General features: G+C 37.2%; 2 protein-coding genes across 3 annotated transcripts; one reads left to right on the top strand and one right to left on the bottom strand.

The window, feature by feature from the left end:
- Positions 1–1,074: 1,074 nt before the first annotated feature.
- Positions 1,075–14,172, top strand: ESP4 (HEAT repeat-containing protein). 2 transcript variants are annotated; one of them, XM_059606396.2, is made up of 27 exons: positions 1,075–1,387; positions 1,610–1,769; positions 2,410–2,502; positions 2,579–2,684; positions 2,816–2,984; positions 3,776–3,950; positions 5,178–5,306; positions 5,404–5,964; positions 6,480–7,085; positions 7,274–7,342; positions 7,788–7,904; positions 7,981–8,223; positions 8,678–8,725; positions 8,812–8,949; positions 9,061–9,225; positions 9,337–9,399; positions 9,499–9,606; positions 9,695–9,778; positions 9,858–9,905; positions 10,203–10,277; positions 11,737–11,832; positions 11,918–11,998; positions 12,098–12,169; positions 12,536–12,580; positions 12,665–12,748; positions 13,330–13,433; positions 13,577–14,172. In XM_059606396.2, exons 1-27 carry the CDS (start codon positions 1,170–1,172, stop codon positions 13,761–13,763), a joined length of 4,044 nt encoding a protein of 1,347 aa, XP_059462379.2. In that variant the 5' UTR covers positions 1,075–1,169; the 3' UTR covers positions 13,764–14,172. The 2 variants fall into 2 exon arrangements, with proteins under 2 accessions (XP_059462379.2, XP_059462380.2); XM_059606397.2 differs by lacking the exons at positions 1,075–1,387; positions 1,610–1,769 and having other exon boundaries at positions 2,821–2,984.
- A 496-nt stretch (positions 14,173–14,668) lies between these two features.
- LOC132191972 (uncharacterized) lies at positions 14,669–17,649 on the bottom strand. Its single transcript, XM_059607131.2, has 6 exons — positions 17,199–17,649; positions 16,590–16,718; positions 16,390–16,510; positions 16,222–16,303; positions 15,318–15,471; positions 14,669–15,212 (listed from the first exon to the last, which is right to left on the bottom strand). The coding sequence occupies exons 1-6, from the start codon at positions 17,523–17,525 to the stop codon at positions 15,090–15,092; spliced, it is 936 nt and encodes a 311-aa protein (XP_059463114.2). The 5' UTR covers positions 17,526–17,649; the 3' UTR covers positions 14,669–15,089.
- Positions 17,650–17,967: the final 318 nt, after the last annotated feature.

Genomic DNA, 17,967 nt, shown 5'->3' on the forward strand with positions numbered 1-17,967 from the left:
TTTTTCAATGATTTAATTAATGCAAAGTGAAAATTAGAGACGGTAATGACTAATGAGATTATTCTAGTAGAGAATGCTGAGATAGAATCCCTTATATTTTATTAAGATAATTCTAAAGTAAAGTTCTTAAAATATTAATAACTATTTTCAAATTGAATAGTTTAGATTTTATTATTCCAATGTTCATCGGCTTTAAAAGATTTCAATTTTTCCTTAATGCATTGTATCTCACCTAATAATACATGATGATAAAATATGGAGCATTTTAATTAAAAAAATCAAATATATGATCTTAAGAATTCCTTTGTGAAATTACCTAAAAAAGTTATAGGATCCCAAAATACATTATCATTTCTTAGATGTAGACTATCTAAAAACATTTGTTTCATCCCTTTGGTACTCTATCACATCATTTTAATAAGACTAACAGTACCGATCAATTCTTAAATTTTTTTGTTTTTTTATAAGAGTTGATCAGTCCTATCACGTTAGTAAGATGATATAGTAAATGAATAAAAATGTAATTTTTAATATTACTCTTCTTAAAAAATGTGTCGGGAGACTCGGGATTTAATGACAGATATCTTAATACGAGATGTCGCAAGTAAGCGTAGAAAAAGAAAAAAAAAAAAGGTAACAGTAGTAAAAAGATTAACTCCAAACATAGTTCATTTAAAACTATAAATATTTCACCTTTTTTTTTTTTTTTTTTAATTCGAATACACCGTAGAATTCCTTTAAAATTTGGAAGGATTTTGCCATTTTTTGCTTTAAGAGACTTTAACTCATTATCTTAGATATTCCTTTCAAGTGTGTTGAAATAATATAAAATTGATAAAATTCATTTTCTCCTACTTAATTTAAAAGAAAACGACAGCCCAAAAATCCGGACGGGAAAGCTCTTTTGGGTCGCCAACAATCAGTGTTGGCCTTAAATGTTTCCCATCCCAATTTGGACCTTTGAGCTGCCCAACAACCCGTGGGTCTGGCACGGGCGATGGCCCAGAGTCCAGACCCGAAGAAGGTGGGGGTCCGAACATACAGAGCACGGTGAGGTGACACACGACAAACTGAGCTCACCCATCCTGAAACCGCATTTCAAATGTTTCTTCTCCCTCTACACAGGCACGGTTCATGATCTTATTCCCAAATTAGGGTTTTATTCTGCAATGGTGGCAGTGATGATGGCCACGAACACGAGGGAAAAGCTCGCGAGTTTGATAAACTCGGTCGAGTCGGCCTCGGATATACCGTCTAAGCTCGAACCCTTGCGCCAATTGAAGCAAGATTTACCCCAACAGGACCACGTCTTGCTCTCGGAGTTCCTGCCTCTCTTTTTCGAGCTCAAGTCCGACCGGTTCAGTCCGGTTCGTAAGCATGTTGCAGAGTAACGCTCCGTTGAAAACCCTAGTTACACTTTTCCCGCTACATTTGATTTGTTTTTATTTTTCCTTGTAAAATCGTTTATTTTTGGTGATAACAATATCACATGGAAGACTAAATATAATTTCACGGTTTTAGTGTTTTCGTAGCTGGTGTGTTTCTGGTTTATACATGTGATGAATGCTGTGCTAAAGTTTTATCTGGTTTTGTTTGCTTAAAAATGTAGGATTATTGGTGAAATTGGACTTAAGCATGTGGAATTCTTACCTGAAATTGTGCCTGAGTTGATTGCTGTTTTGAGTGACGGTACACCGGCTGTTGCACGACAAGCCATCGCTAGTGGGATCGAATTGTTTCGTTCTACTCTTGAAAAAGTCACAATTCAGGTTCTTAATCTGTATTCAAGGTCTTTGAATTCATTTACATTGTGTTTGTTGCTTGTCGAGGATTATTAATACCCGTGCCGCTGAACTTGTATGCCTTTTCTTCTAGTTTAGTTTTTACTGTACATTTTTCACTCTCTTTGATCATAGATTTGAAAGAAATTCAATTCGAATTATAAATTTTCTTGGAAATTCTTCTATTTCTACCAGCAGCCGATGAGGATTGCCTTTTTCACAGCTTATCTAACTTGTCTTTGGTTGGTGGACTTAAAATGTCTCCTGGTCTACCAACATTTCTAAAAAGTAGTAATCGTTTAACATGGGTACTTTCAATATAGTGATATGATGAATTATAACATTGCCCATGGCTGGTTCCATCTGCCATGGAATGTTATAATTCCCACTAATGATGTTTTTCATCATCTCTACGCACATATTTTTTCATCCTCTCTCTCTTTCTTTTTTTTCTTCTTTTTGAATCTTGATTTAGATTACTATTGCACATGGCTGACCATCCTGTATGACCTTACTATATGCAAAAATGATAAAGTCGTAACAATGGTTGGACATGGTGTATCCTACAGTATACATTTTTCTGCAACAACCTTGTCACTACTTACATGCTTGCATTTGTGATCATCAGGGTCTATATGCAAGTGAGTTGGACAGTTCCCTTGAGTCATCATGGGCGTGGATGTTGAAATTCAAGGACAAAATATACTCGATAGCTTTTCAGGTAAACAATGATCTTATGATAACATGGAACTCAATATTGTGCATGTTCTGATTCATAATAATGGCATGTTCGCTAGACGGGAAGTGGTGGGACAAGGTTACTGGCACTGAAGTTTGTTGAAGCCGTCATTCTTCTTTACACACCCGATCCTAATGGCTCTTCAGAGCCCCCTCCTTATGAAGGTAATAAGATTTTACTTTACATTTCAGGCTCTGTGAGCTTGAAAGTCAAGGATATGTAATTTAAATATGTGGATACATTACAACTCAGACAACTTGTATTTGCTTATACAGCACACTGACCTGCTTTGTAGGAAAGTGTGTGCAATTTAATATATCTTGGATACGCGTGGGTCACCCTTTGCTTAATGTTGGAGATTTGTCAATTGAGGCCACTCAGAGTTTGGGTCTATTGCTTGATCAACTCAGGTTCCCGACAGTGAAATCTCTTAGTAATGCAGAAACCATTGTGCTCATTAACAGGTAATTTGGCCTCTCTATCATATGCTTATTCAAATTTTCTGCAAGAATTTTGCTATTTCAGGCAATCTGTTACTTCAGACGAATGGATTTATTAATGCCAAAAGGGATAAGTATATTATAGGAAAAGGATGAATGGACTTGTACTGAATTATGTTGCAATAGTGTTCTCTCTTGATGAATTTTCCTCTATGCGTTAATCTCCTCTCCCTCCAGAAAAACACAATAGAAAAAGGAATAAAAAATAAATAGATACTCTCCAGCCATTATGAGTGTTTGAGCTTCTATTTTTATTTCACCCAAAATGCATACCTGATATAAAAAATTTAAAGACATAAAATTTCCCTTTCCCCTTTTACAACTCACTCTAAAATGTTGTTCTCAATGGAAAGTTGAAAAAAAAAAAACCCCAGTAATATGAGGGTAAATTTAAAAATGAGTTTTCATGACATTTAATGATTCCCCTTTAAAAGGGTATATCTTTTGCAGAAGACACTAGTTATGGGAAAGGAGTAGATTTTTCCCTAGGGCCTTTTCTATTCATTGACCTTCCTTAGTTACCAGGCTTTGTTTGGAAAAAGAATTATTGATGGTAGACTTGGTTCTTGACAATTGCTGAAAAACATGATTTTTTCATGTCAGGCTCATTTAAAAAAGCGTGGTGTATTTGGAAATTCTTCTTAGTCTATACTTTTGTTTCACTTAATTGCTAGTATCTGTTTATGCTATTTGTTAGGTTCTGGTACTGCAGTTTGGCTTTATCTTTTGTTATATTCTACATGTTTTTTTACCAGTTTTTCGGCAATTGCAAAACAAAGGCCTGCATTCTATGGACGGATTCTGCCAGTTTTACTTGGTTTGGAACCCTCAAGCTCTGTGATCAATGGAATGCATGTTTCTGCGGCACATCATGCTTTGAAAAATGCCTTCCTCACCTGCTTGAAATGTACACACCCGGGTGCTGCTCCGGTATTTCTTTTATACTGAACACGTATTTAGTGTTCTTAAGCGAGTACCTTACTATTTGGAAAAAAAATTTAGAAACTGTTGTCACTTCTCAAACGTTGAAAACTTTGTCAAATGTTAGTTATCCAAACGGATTTTCAGATGCAGCCCCCACCACTAACACCTAAAAAAAAAAAACTCTTTTCAAAAAATACTTTTCACAAAACACTTCTAAAAAAATTAACTAAACACATGCTCATTTTTTCAGGTGTAGATTTTCCTTGTTACATTAAAAAACATTAAATTTTTAAAAAAAGTGGTGGCTGGTGCAGTGGCAGCAGCGGCGGCCACTTTGGGGCTATCATATCTGTCTTGCATCCCCCATGGTCGCTGCCAGATCCATCTTCTGGCCCCATGGTGGCCCCTAGATCACAACTGCAGTGGCTGCCATATCATCAATGTGGCTAGGTGGCCATCACCGTGGAAACTCCTGTTTTTTTTTTTTTTTTTTTTTTTCTCCTTAGTTTATTTTGTGAAAACAATACTTAGGTTTTTGTTTTTCAGAAACACTAAAATTTTCCAAAATACAACATTTTTTTCAAATGTGTCCCCTACCAAATCAATTCTCGATTTTACTTTTTCAAAACCCAAAACACTTCTCAAAAACTTTACAAAACCAACCATTTTCTTTCCCCCTCGTCTCTTTATCTGGATTTATGACTAACATGTTGTGGTTGGACTATATTTCAAGTATGCAAGTTTTGAATCAAATAAGCTATTAACGTTTGCCCCGTGTTTGTGGAGCCATATATGTAGATATTCCAAAATTTTCTATTGGATGGTACTGTTGTCAGGTCTCTGCTAACTTTGACAGGCACATGACTTGACATTGATACCTTGAGGCTTGCATATAGAGACAAGGAGAGGCAGTTATAGGGTTACTATATTCTGCCCTAAGGCTGCCTGACGCATGCATTTAACTCATACGACATTATTATGTTAATGCTTGTAAATAGTTTTTACTTTTCTTACTATTTTCTTTTCATCTTTGACTGGGTGTTAAAATCTCAGATATATAATTTGTATTGAGCATTACTTATGTCACTTCCCCTTGGTTAATTTCTGTGTTATTGTTATCTATTGGACCATCATACTCTGGGCTTGTCATGTGTTTGAAAATTGCAATTTCTACCTTGAATTTTTGTTTTGTCACACAGAAGTGATAAATAAGGGATTTTTTGGTTTCTGCAGTGGCGGGATCGTTTGGTTGGTGCCTTGGGGGAGATTAAACCCATAGGGTTGGCGGAACAGGCTCTTCAACAAGGTTGCAAGTCTAATGGAAGTCTAGGCGAAGGGAAAGAAGATTCACCAGATATTATGGTACCTGTCAACTTTGCTTCCCATTCTATTCATAGGCATGTAAAGAGAGATTCAAATACCCCAGGATATACTTGACAATGGCTAAAATATTTTACAGGAAGAGAAACCCACAATTAAAGCATGTGATGCTGTGGACAGTAATTTGGGGAGAAAAAGATCTGGATCACCGGACGGCAGTGATCTGGCTGAAGATGAAGATGTGGCAGAAAAACGAGCAAGACCATCACCTAGTGTCTCAGAGGAATCGACTAGAGAGTTGGATAAGAAAATCACAACACCTCGGGATGACATTCCTTCAACTCGTCCAAACATTTCCAGAGGAGATGGTGATTCTGGACCTGTGCAGCAGCTTGTTGCTATGTTTGGTGCATTGGTTGCTCAAGGTGAAAAAGCTGTTGGCTCTTTGGAGATTCTTATCTCAAGTATCTCTGCTGACTTGCTAGCTGAGGTAGTGATGGCTAATATGCGTTACCTGCCTCCCAATCGTTTTAAAGCTGAAGAAGATGAAGATTCGCTGCTGAACATGACTATTTATGGCAGTGATACTCAAGCTAAATATCCTCCATCGTTTATAGCAAATGTTCTGTCACTTTCTAGTACTTTCCCACCAATAGCCTCATTGTTAGATGCTCAACAGTCTGCATCCAGTGATATAGTGGTATGGTTTTCTCTTTTAATTCTGATTCTGAGAGCTCCTTTTTTTTTTTTTTTTTTTGGGGGGGGGGGGGGGGGGTCTCCAATTGTTTATTTTCTGATCCTCTAGTGATTTGTAATTGTATTTATTTAACTCTCTGTTTGAGTTAAATTTTATTTGTCTTTTAGTTTTGCTATTCTAAGATTATTCATATTAATGCAATTGTAGAAACCTGGGGGGGTGGGGGGGGCGCTCCCATTGTTTATTTTCTGATCCTCTAGTGATTTGTAATTGTATTTATTTAACTCTCTGTTTGAGTTAAATTTTATTTGTCTTTTAGTTTTGCTATTCTAAGATTATTCATATTAATGCAATTGTAGAAACCTGGGGGGGGGGGGGGGGGGGGGGGCGCTCCCATTGTTTATTTTCTGATCCTCTAGTGATTTGTAATTGTATTTATTTAACTCTCTGTTTGAGTTAAATTTTATTTGTCTTTTAGTTTTGCTATTCTAAGATTATTCATATTAATGCAATTGTAGAAACCTCATGACGAGGAAGAACTTGTGGCTGTAGCTGATACAGATCTTGAATGTGCTGGTATGGACCATGGATCTGATAATGCAATTTCGCCCACTGGTTTACTAGCTTCTTCTGATGTTGTTTCATCTGGAATGGAGAAAGGCTGCTTTCCTATTCCATCTGATATCCATGATGTGGAGAATCTAGAGAGTGAGATACCTGGCCTGGATTCTTCTGCGCATACTGATGGATTGTCAGAGACTTTGGTTGCTTCCTCTTTGGCCTCTACTGATTTAGAAGAAGCCAGTCAAGAGCAAGTTACAAGTTTGGGTCAGTCACCAGTGAATTTACTTCCATCAATGTCTACGGACAAGTCTGAGGAGCTTAGCCCAAAAGCAGCTGTTACAGATGTCACTAGCCTGGTCTCGTCAACAGCAACTTCTGTTGGGTTGTCTTCTCATTTTGTCTTGCCCAAGATGGCAGCACCTGTTGTTTACCTTGATGATGAACAGAAGGATCATTTGCAGAAATTGGCTTTTATGCGTATTGTTGAGGCATATAAGCAAGTAGCAGTTGCTGGAGGTGCACAAATCCGCTTTTCACTTCTTGCAAATTTAGGGGTTGAGGTAGAAGTTCTAGCTTTTCAAAGATGTTTATTATCATTTGTACTGCTTGTAACAGAAAGGGCTGCCATTATATATATACATATAAAGTAAGTTTTATGATGTAAAATAGTTGTATGGCCTTATACCCTGCTGTCAGTATGCACTCAACATTTCTTTATAGTTTCTTTATCAATTTGATTTTATTGCAGTTTCCCTCAGAGTTGGATCCCTGGAAACTGTTACAGACGCATATATTGGAAGATTATATGGGTCATGAGGTAAGCGAGCTTTCCAGCTTTTGTTTACTAGTTAGATACTGGCCTAGCTTTGCTTAGTTTTTTAAACTGGTTTATAGCTTCTTACATCATGAGTCTGGAGCTGAGACCTTAAACAACCTTGCACACATTCATATGTGCGTACTTGCTGGGAACTTTAAAATAGCTATTTGTTTTTGAAAAGCAGACAAATCATACTACTGGACACACCTGTATGCATGCAGCTTAAACCTAGCTATGAGTTGTAGATTTTCTATGTACTATTTTGTTTCATTGAAGTCGTTCAATCCAAGGAAGAAAACACTAATGAACTTGGTGGCCATCACCATGTCCTGTCTGTTTGTGTTTGTGTTGAAATTTGTTAGATGATGAAAGGTTCACTGTGATACTTTTTGCTTACTGCATTCATCTAACGCATCAACTGACAGTAATTACTGGATGTCTTCAGGGGCACGAGTTGACATTGCGTGTCCTCTACAGGTTATATGGCGAGCAAGTAGAGGACCGCGACTTCTTTTCTTCTACAAATGCAGCTTCTGAATATGAAAAATTCCTTCTTACTGTGGTGTGTGTCCATTTGCCATATTTAATTCACTTGTCCTTTTGCAAGGCAAAAGCTGAGTAATTTTTTTCTTGTGCAGGCGGAAACACTTAGAGATTCTTTCCCACCTTCAGACAAATCATTAAGTAGATTGCTTGATGAAGCTCCTGATCTGCCAAAGTCGGTTTTAAAATTATTAGAGTCCATGTGTTCTCCTGGAAACTGTGACAAAGCTGACGAGTTACAAAGTGGGGATCGAGTTACCCAAGGTCTCAGTGCGGTGTGGAGATTGATTATGCTGAGGCCTCTCATTCGAGATGTGTGCTTGAAAATTGCTTTACAGGTATGCTCCATGAATTTCATCATATCTGTTTGTGTTGTGTCCTTGAAGCATAGCATCTAATTCTAGTTATATTCTTCTTTTGTTATGTTTTTTCATTGAGAATTGCATGTTTTCTTCTCATATATATTAACCATAACTCCAGCCACCCTAGGTAAATAAACAAAGAAGGTTGGTAACGAACTCAACTTGTTGATATTCTTCTTCTTTGGTCATGGTTCACACTTTCCCAATATGATATTATAATCTGACAACTTGCGAATTCAAATTTTTGGGTGTTGTAATTCTATGACATTCATTCATTTAACCTGTTCATTTATTATTCATTTACCCCCTCTGCTTTCTGTCTTTTTTTCTTTATGTCATTAGAAGCGCATGCTTAATTGTGGAAAAGAACTGAAGTTCTCTCTTTCGTGTCTCTTAACTGACTTTTTGATTGCTCTTTTACCTCTGGAAGAGTGCAGTCCATCACTTGGAGGAAGTGCGTATGAAGGCAATACGTCTGGTAATTAAGGCATAACTTCCTATTAAAGCAACAAGTCTGTTTTTTAATAAATCTGTCTTACATTTCTGGGTGTATTCCTTTTACAGGTGGCAAACAAGCTGTACCCTTTATCATCCATTGCTAAACAAATTGAGGATTTTGCAAAGGAAATGTTGCTCTCTATAATAAGTGATGATGCAACAGAAAGAACAGATAGTGCAGGCCCAGTCACTGAATCACAGAAGGTATGTTTTTTAATTTGCTGATGTGGAGTCTTACATTAGGCAAATCCAATTTTACATATTTTTGTTTTGGGTTTTAACTGCATAGCTGTAACTTAAATACAACTTTTACAGTTTTCTGATCTGGAAAAACACGTCGATGAACATGTGTCAGTGAGTGCCAACAGTAAAGACATTTCCTCTGATACTCTTCAATCGGGCATGTGTCAAACTGTGTCCTCCCATTCAGTCTCCGAGGTCCAGCGGCACATGTCACTGTATTTTGCGTTGTGTACCAAGGTGTTATTTTATTTTAATTTAGATTCTTCTTTACTTCTAGTTTTCAATCATTTACCCTTTTGTCAATCTCTAATTAAATTAATATTTTTAATTGTGTAATGTAATTGACAGAAGCACTCCCTTTTTCGCCAAATATTTGCTAGCTATATGAGCATGTCAAAGACAGTTAAGCAGGTCTGATTTTTTTTTTTTTTTTTGTGGGGGGGGGGGGGGGTGGTCAATTCTTGTCATTCCTGCTATGATTTCTTGCTCCTTATTAGTTGTGTGGTGTAGGCGGTTCATCGCCAGATCCCAGTACTAGTCCGTACTATGGGCTCTTCATCAGATCTTCTTGAAATCATTTCAGATCCTCCAAGTGGAAGCAAGAACCTACTAATGCAGGTTCTGCCGATTAACTGTATAACCTGCCCATTGCCATGCAAAAGATAAATGTGACAACACCCTTTCTTTTTTCTTCTTTTTGCATCAGGTTTTGCATACACTGACAGATGGGACGGTTCCCTCTTCAGAATTATTATTTACCGTTAGGAAGTTATATGATTCCAAAGTAAAGGTATATCATATTGTTTTCTCAACTCTGGAAAAGAAATGAAGCAACTAGCTAATATGTGTTTGCTTGTGGTTGATTACAGGATTTAGAGATTCTTATTCCGATATTACCATTCCTATCAAAAGACGAGGTTCTTTCCTTTAATTTTTTTCTTTATATAATTGTGTGATCTGCTGATAGAAGTAATCAAATGGCTGCTGCTGTTCTTTTTCACGCTGATTGAATTTTCTCTTTTTATCTTAATAAATCCTGCCTATTTATCTTCTTTTAGCTTATGCCAAGCATATACTGGACTTCTGTTCTTTCAGTTTTCCTTAACTTTCTTATATTTTACTTTTCATTATGTATTCTGAATATTGATTTTAAATATTTAGGTTGGATTTTAATTTGTTTTGCTGCAAATAATGCCATTAGCTTCTTTTGTTAGGTTAAGCTGATTTTTCCCCATGTTGTGAATCTTCCACCAGATAAGTTCCAAGCAGCACTTGCTCGCATATTACAGGTATATATATATTTTCTTCATTCTTCTTAGTTGCATTGGTGCTCTCTGGGTATTTAAAGTGCTATGCCTTTTCTAATTGTCATATCCTACAAGGCTCTTATAGATAATATGCATATAGATCATACCATGGCCTTACAATTGTCTATGACATTTGTGATAGAAAAACGTAATTTGTGAGCTGCAAATTAGCTTATTGATCTTTCCCATCTCCTATATCCTATTGCTTGCACTTTACTGAACCTAAGAGCATTCGCATCTGGTTCTTCAAACCCACTTTTTCTTCAAATTTTGAAGATCCACGCCCTGAATGCCTCCTCATTTTGGACAAAATGCTACAGTGATCCTAAATATAACTGTAGCTTCTTTATCTCTTTTTTTATTCAATTCTCTCTTTAAGCTAATGAAAAACTCTCTCTCTCTCTCTCACGCACAAACTCTCTTCTCTCATAGAAACTCTCCCTTCAGCTCTCTCTCTCTCTCTCTCTCTCCCTCTCCAAATCAGGAGATTTATGGTTGTGTCACGGATCTGCTAGGGCGTGCAGGGTGAGTGGAGGAGTCTGTTTGGGGGGCGTTTCTTGGAGCATGTAATGCATGTAAAGCACATAAGCTTACAAATTTGGGCAAATTGGCAGCTGGAAAGGTATTAGATCTGAGGCCAAATATGGTGGGGACTTACGTGATGCTGTCAAATATATATGCAGCTGAAGGTTAGTGGGGGAAATTTGCAGATATCAGGAAGTTGATGAGAGGGCTGGATCGAAGTAAAAGACCAGGTTTATAGTTTTGTTGTTGGAGATAAGATGGGTTCTCACATTAAAAAAAAATAATAATAAAAAAGGATTTAAAATGAATGAAAATGAATATTTTACTGAAGTAGAGAAAAAAAAGAAAAAAAGAAAAAAAAAAGAAGAATGTGATGTAGAGTGTTTTTCAAAAGTGATTCTATAAAATCGAAAAAGTGGGGCTACTCTTCAAAATTTTCTTTGCTGGGCTTTTTTTGAAGAACCGGATGTGAATGCCCCAAGACTTTCAATCATATCAGTAACTTCGCTGGGTTTTTTTTGTCTGGGTACTCAAAATCATCAGAGCTTCTCTTAACCCATTCACTATGCTATATTTGTTTGTTATCAGTTTACCATTTAAATTTTCGTGGAATTATAAGCTATCAGAAAGAGGTGGTCATGAAATTTCTGTAGTACATATTTTGGATCACAGAATGCTTGATGTCTTGTTTTTATTATTTTGTTTACCTTACCTTCTTTGAAGAATTATTCATCCAGTTCAAAATGCATGGAAGAAATGTTTTTACTTCAGATGAACTGTTTAGTGATTTCATATCTAAAAGAAGCTGATACGCATACTTAGCTTTGAAATGCATATCCTACTATATTCCGATCCTTATAAATTGTTTGATCATTTATTGAATGGATATGTATAATCTAACTAAAATCATAAACAGGGATCATCTCATTCTGGTCCAGTGCTCACTCCAGCTGAAGTGTTAATTGCTATCCATGCGATTGATACCGATAGAGATGGAATTCCCTTGAAGAAGGCATGCCTTTTTTGTTTTTACCCTCTTTTGAAATCGTACCAAAAGGCACCAGTCCTTGACTGTGTAATGTTATTTTTCTGAGCAGGTCACAGACGCATGCAATGCTTGTTTTGAGCAGAGGCAAATATTCACCCAACAAGTGCTTGCAAAGGTTTTGAATCAGTTGGTGTGTACCATTAAGAACTCCCAACTTTTTATCACCTAAATTCCAATTATGTCATTATGTCTATCGGAGCTCACAGACGACCAAGGTTTTCCTTTGTAGGTTGAGCAGATTCCTCTTCCTTTATTGTTCATGCGGACAGTGCTACAAGCCATAGGTGCTTTCCCAGCGCTGGTGAGAAATTAAGCAGCATGTTCTCCTTTTCTATTCTAAAGAAGAGCCATATTATTATTTGTGTGTTTAGGCCTTTTTGTGGATTCATGGTATATCCTGATGTGTTCATAGGTATTTATTTTTATTACATTTATAATTATATACTGTACTAATGCATGAGTTAAAAACTTAGAATGCTTAGAAGTCATTTCAAGCTCATATTTGTCAAGTCCACTCATTAGTTGCTACAGTCAACTGATTGAATTGGCCATTATCCCGGTATGAGAAAAAAAGGGGAAAGAATTTTCTGCATTTTCTTCAAAGTTTATACCTTTGCTTAACATGTTCATGACTTCTAGTTTATTCAATGACTTAAAAATGATGTAGGTGGATTTTATAATGGAGATCCTGTCTCGTCTTGTGAGCAAGGAGGTGACTATTTTTTCATTGTAAGCTGATTGGTAGTCGTTTAGTACTTCATTCTTACTTGATCTCCTATTTACTGAGGCGTTGCAGATTTGGAAATACCCAAAGTTGTGGGTAGGATTCATGAAGTGTGCACTCCTGACAAAGCCTCAGTCATTCAGCGTGTTGCTTAAGGTCTGGCTTTTCTGGTTCTATTTGTCGTTGATAATTTTTCCTATAATGTTTTATCATGTTGGATGTGCTTGCTGCAGAAATTATTGCAGTATTATAGGCTCTTTTAACCGTATCACTTTTCCTGTTCTGCTCAGTCCCCCCATCATGTCACAGTTACTGATCACATGTCAATTCTGTTTCTCTTTTTATTAATTTTTCATTATACTTTCAATCCTTGGTATTGAAGATAAAAGATAAATAAAAAGTTACCCAGTGTTTATCTGTTTTAGTAAGAAAATTCAGTAAAGGGTGCCATGAAGGAAAGTGAACTCAGATGCAATCAAACTTCTAAGATTCAGGACAGTATGAATTCTGTGTAATGTTAACAAATCATATACAAGAGCCAAGAATGAAGGGAAAAAAGAAAAAAAAAAAAGAAAAAGATTTGTTTGGACAATGGTACTAGGTCGAGTTCAGTAGAGGGAAGTGATTGCCAATCCAGAACCTTTCCAAACCTGTCATGGTTTGGGATAATGTTGTGGGCTTTAGAAGTTCTAAAGATTTGTTCTTTCTTTGCTTTGATCATGTGTTTTGTTTTTCAGCTACCTCCAGCACAGCTAGAAAATGCATTGACTAGAACTGGAGCACTAAAAGCACCTTTGATTGCTCATGCTAGCCAACCCAACATCCGATCTTCACTTCCAAGGTTCATAAGAAAATTTCATTTCCTTTTAGCTTCCTGTTATTTTGCACAAAAAGTGTTTTGCGTTTTTCAATAAATTGAGCCAAGGAGAAGTTGGGGAAAAATGCCATCTTACTCCTGATTTGCTTTGGATGTATGTGTTTCAGATCTGTCTTGGTGGTTCTGGGAATTGCACCAGATTCACAGACTTCAAGTCAGGCACAAACAACTGGAGTTGCCCCAGATTCTCAGAATTCAAGCCAGCCGCAAACAAGTGAAGCTCAGACTGGACATGCAAGCAACTCAGATAATGTGGTGACAGAGAAATCTAAAGAATCATCTGGGGCCACCTGACTTCACAAGAAGCTAATTTTAAGAGTCTGATTCCGCATTTCAATTTTGACATTGCTTACCATACCGGATGTGTCCCTAACTTAGCCAATTGGGTCACCCCAAGCTCCCATAGCCACGGCCTCTACGCTCAAATCTCACTCTAAATTAGTGGAGCACGAAGACGAGACTTATGTATGTTGTATTACTACACCGTCAGCAACACAACCCCGGAGTGCCGTGTACAAAGAAATTGCAGAATTTAGGAGGCATGTTCAACAGTGTACGATGCGATGAAATTTTGTAAATGAAAATACATGTGGTTCTTTTCTTTTTAGATTTTAGACACCTCTTCTAGTTTTTTGTACCAAGGCTTTGCCTTTTTTTCTTTAATAAATTATTATTCATTAAAAAAAATATATAGTTTTATTATTTTTGTACTTGCACTGTTAAAATGGATCTACTGCTGTACAGGAAAGCTCTAGTTTTGGGGGATGAGCCCAACTGGGGCAAATTGCTGTGTATGTATTTTTATGAAGCCTTCGGTCAACTTGATTCTTAGCATATTAGTAATGCTATTTTTTTACGTCCATTTCACATTAGTTGATGTTTCAGGTGGCTACATTAGTTGATGTTTCAGGTGGCTTTTTCACATTACGTATTTTAAGTAGCATTTCATGTTAACCACTTAAAATATGATACATCAGCTAATATGAAATGAGTGTAAAGCGTAGCATTATTTTGGCATAGTAAAAGCAAAATTTTAAGTTTGACTGCTAAGCCTGCCCAAAATTATGAACCTATAAAAAAAAATGATCCCAGTAGAATGTTCATAGGCAGTTCCATTGCCCCCTTGGGTATATTTTAAGGTTTTAAAGAGAAATAATGTCTTGAGCCTACTCACTGTATGGCTATCACATGTACATCCATCAACGAAAATACTCAAATGTGGGAGATTACCCAGATTGGTTATATTGCAAAAGATAAAAGCTCACTACTTCAACTCATTTACATATCAAAAGCAACAAATTGTTACTTGGACAATGACAGCTGAACCTAAACAAATTTGAAACCTTACAAATTCATTTGAGATCGTGTGTTAATACACAATGAGAAGTCAACTCAAATCTTTGATAAACCTGCTGTCCGGATATTTCTCTGATAGTATAAACCATAATTGTTGCAGGTTATCCCAAAAGTCTTGAATTCAATGGTTCACAGCTGCCCAATCAATGACAATATACAAGAACTGATAATATCAAGTTGAAATGTTCTTCTACAAAATACCTGTGCTTGGGTCCCAGAAATATCATGCTTGTCCATGTGACCTAACTAATCTCACACTGTCAATCAAGAAACAGGAACCCCATGCATTTGAAACCATTCTGGCATGAGAAACCGCTCGTAAAGTACAGGCCGAACATCTTTTTGCAGGGAGAGGTGCTTGAGGAGTGGAAGCAGGACTTCCAAAAGCTATACATGCCATATGAAATAAACAAAAAACCAAATGAGGATGTGTAGTCCGCACTTATGATGCACTCATTCAATTCTTCCTATGAATTGATGAAACCTAAGTACCTGGTCATCATATGGCTGTCCAGCGGTGAATGGAATGCATGGTACTCCATTCAGCGGTTGCAGCAGAAAACTAAATGGGTTGTTATCAACAATGACAATGCGACAGAGATCTTTTGATAAACATGACAGATCCTTCACATGTTCTCGATATTCACTGTCAATACACAAATGTCAAAGATATTGTCAATGTCAAACTTGGTAATCAATGTCCAAAAGTTTTAGTCTCTGCCATTAAAGGTAGTACAGTGTATCCAATTACGTCAAATATTGAGCTGGACATTTGTAATTCAACAGGGTCAAAATGCTTGAATTGTATGTAAGCACTCTACTTTTCAGCCTGGCACTTTTTTCACCTAGTAGACAAGTTTCAAGAGAACCAACTATAAAAGCAATCCTTATTTATGCATCTTCAACTATCTATACATATAATCCTGTGTATGTTTTTAAGTATACCGCTCTGTGAGTTGTTTTCGACCCTTAATACTTGAGACCAGGATTATATATGCATGCAATCATGTTTTTAAGTTACTACTTCAAGAAATACCTACTTATGCATCCTGAGTATTGCAGCGGGACACTTCGGTACACCTGGATCAACCAACTCTAGATACCATATGTAGCTATCTTCAATAAGGTCCGAATATAGCACTCAACAACTCAGCCTTGCCCATACAATTTTCTCAAACAGTATCAACAGACATAGGTCAATGCATCTCACCATCAACCAAGATTATTTACTGCATTGCACTATGCCTATCCACACTCAAAGAGGTTTCCAAAATAGATCAATCCCTGCATGGTTGCATTTGCTTGTCCTAAACCCTCAGATTACAAAATGCTCTCCTAGAAACAAAATACATGCAACTTTGGTGAGAGGGTAATAGTTATTGACAAGAGTACTTACGTGCTAACTGTTGAAGGCCGATAAAGGCGAAGGAAAAATCGGTTCTCTGCATCTATTTTGTCAACAAGTGGTCTAGCATAACCTGTATGGTGCCAAAAGACGTTAAAAGAAAAGAAAAAACAAACAGAGGAAAAGATTCAAAATGAAGATGGTGAAGCGACATCAAACCTTCAAGACCAGCAGTGAATAGAACAAGGTCTGCAAACTCGCTAATCTGTTCTAAGAACTCTTGCAAACCGGGACGTTCAAACACCGTCACGTAATTGATCTTTTCCTTTCCTTCAGAATCCTTCAACCCAGAGATATCATATCAGCATTGCAGTTACGAGAAAAACAAACCGAGATAACAGGTTCAGAGAGAGGGGCACCTTGTCCGCAGATACGCATTGCATCTCGAACCACTTCAATCCAGCTTCTACTGCTTGATTACGAACAATGGCAGGCAAGCTAGAAGTTTCGTATGCACATACTAGAGTCTCATCCAAATCAAGAACTACCTACATTCCAAAGTCCATGTCGTGAGCCCACTATTCCAACATTACACAACAAAATCAAATTACAAAATTCAAAAGGCTCACATTTTCTTCACTATGCTATAACAACCATAATTAAATTTACAACAATTGCAGAAGCCCAACATACAAAGCTCATAAACCCACAGAAACACTTCACAGACCAACCCACAAGCTGTAAATTATCAAGCACACTGCCTATAGCCAAGACACTAAGACTATGCTCTCTACAATCTAAATCTAGAAGCATTCAAAGACAAAATCAGTATAAAATAAGAAAATAAAGCTTATGGACTAAAAGTTCATACAAATTGACAAAGAAGTCGTGTAATTTACTTTCACAATCCTCCAATCAAAAAGCTAGGAGTGTAGTGTAATGATCCGATTCACAAATAACCCGGACAAATCAATCTCATCCACCTACACTCATAAACAAAAGGAAAAACAAACTAAATAAATAGATACCATCAGCTTTTCGACGCGGTGATCGTCTTCGTGGCCGCTATCTTCACCCGCGCAGCTGTCGACGCAAACGTGCGGAGAAGAATTGGAGTCGTGGAGAGAGAGCTCCACAGAGGGTAAGGGCTTGAAGGAGGGAGAAGAAGAGGAAAAGGAAGCGAGAAGAGAAGGGAGAGGGAGTGTGGCAAGGCCGATGTGGGAAAGCGCGAACTGGGCCCCCCTCGCGATCTGCACGATTATTTGCACCACAAACGCCACCCAGTCCATCAGCGACCGCCACACCTGCACTGGCCGCCATGCGCACACCTCCGCCGCCGGGCCCATCTCCGCCATAGCCTCCCACACAGAGACGCAGAGAGACTGTGACGAACTTTCTTTTGCTTGTCCTTTCGAAAAAAAAGATGCTTCGAGTGTGAGTTCCGACAAGAGCAGAGGGCGATCTGGTGCTCCTATGAAAGCGTGGATTCCCGGCAACTGAAAACGTGGCTCATAACTACTGGTTATTTGCTTGCGTGATTATTTTGTATTGTTGCAAACGTTTTCTCTTTTTTTTTTTTTAGCCGTGTATTGTTGCAACGTTGAGCCAATTATGGTTAATTTCCTCCTTTTTTTTTTTTTTTTTGTTCAAAATTAATGACGTTAATTTATCTGATGTACAATTAATCTTACGTGGTATCAAAATTTTAAATGAACTCAAAAAGGTATGCAAAACAAAAATAAAAACAACAAATTTACTTTCTTTAGTCAAATTTCGTTAAAATACTTGGCAAATTTT

The sequence above is a fragment of the Corylus avellana genome, chromosome 10 (assembly GCF_965113065.1).
Source record: "Corylus avellana chromosome 10, dhCorAvel1.hap1.2, whole genome shotgun sequence".
NCBI lineage: Eukaryota > Viridiplantae > Streptophyta > Magnoliopsida > Fagales > Betulaceae > Corylus > Corylus avellana.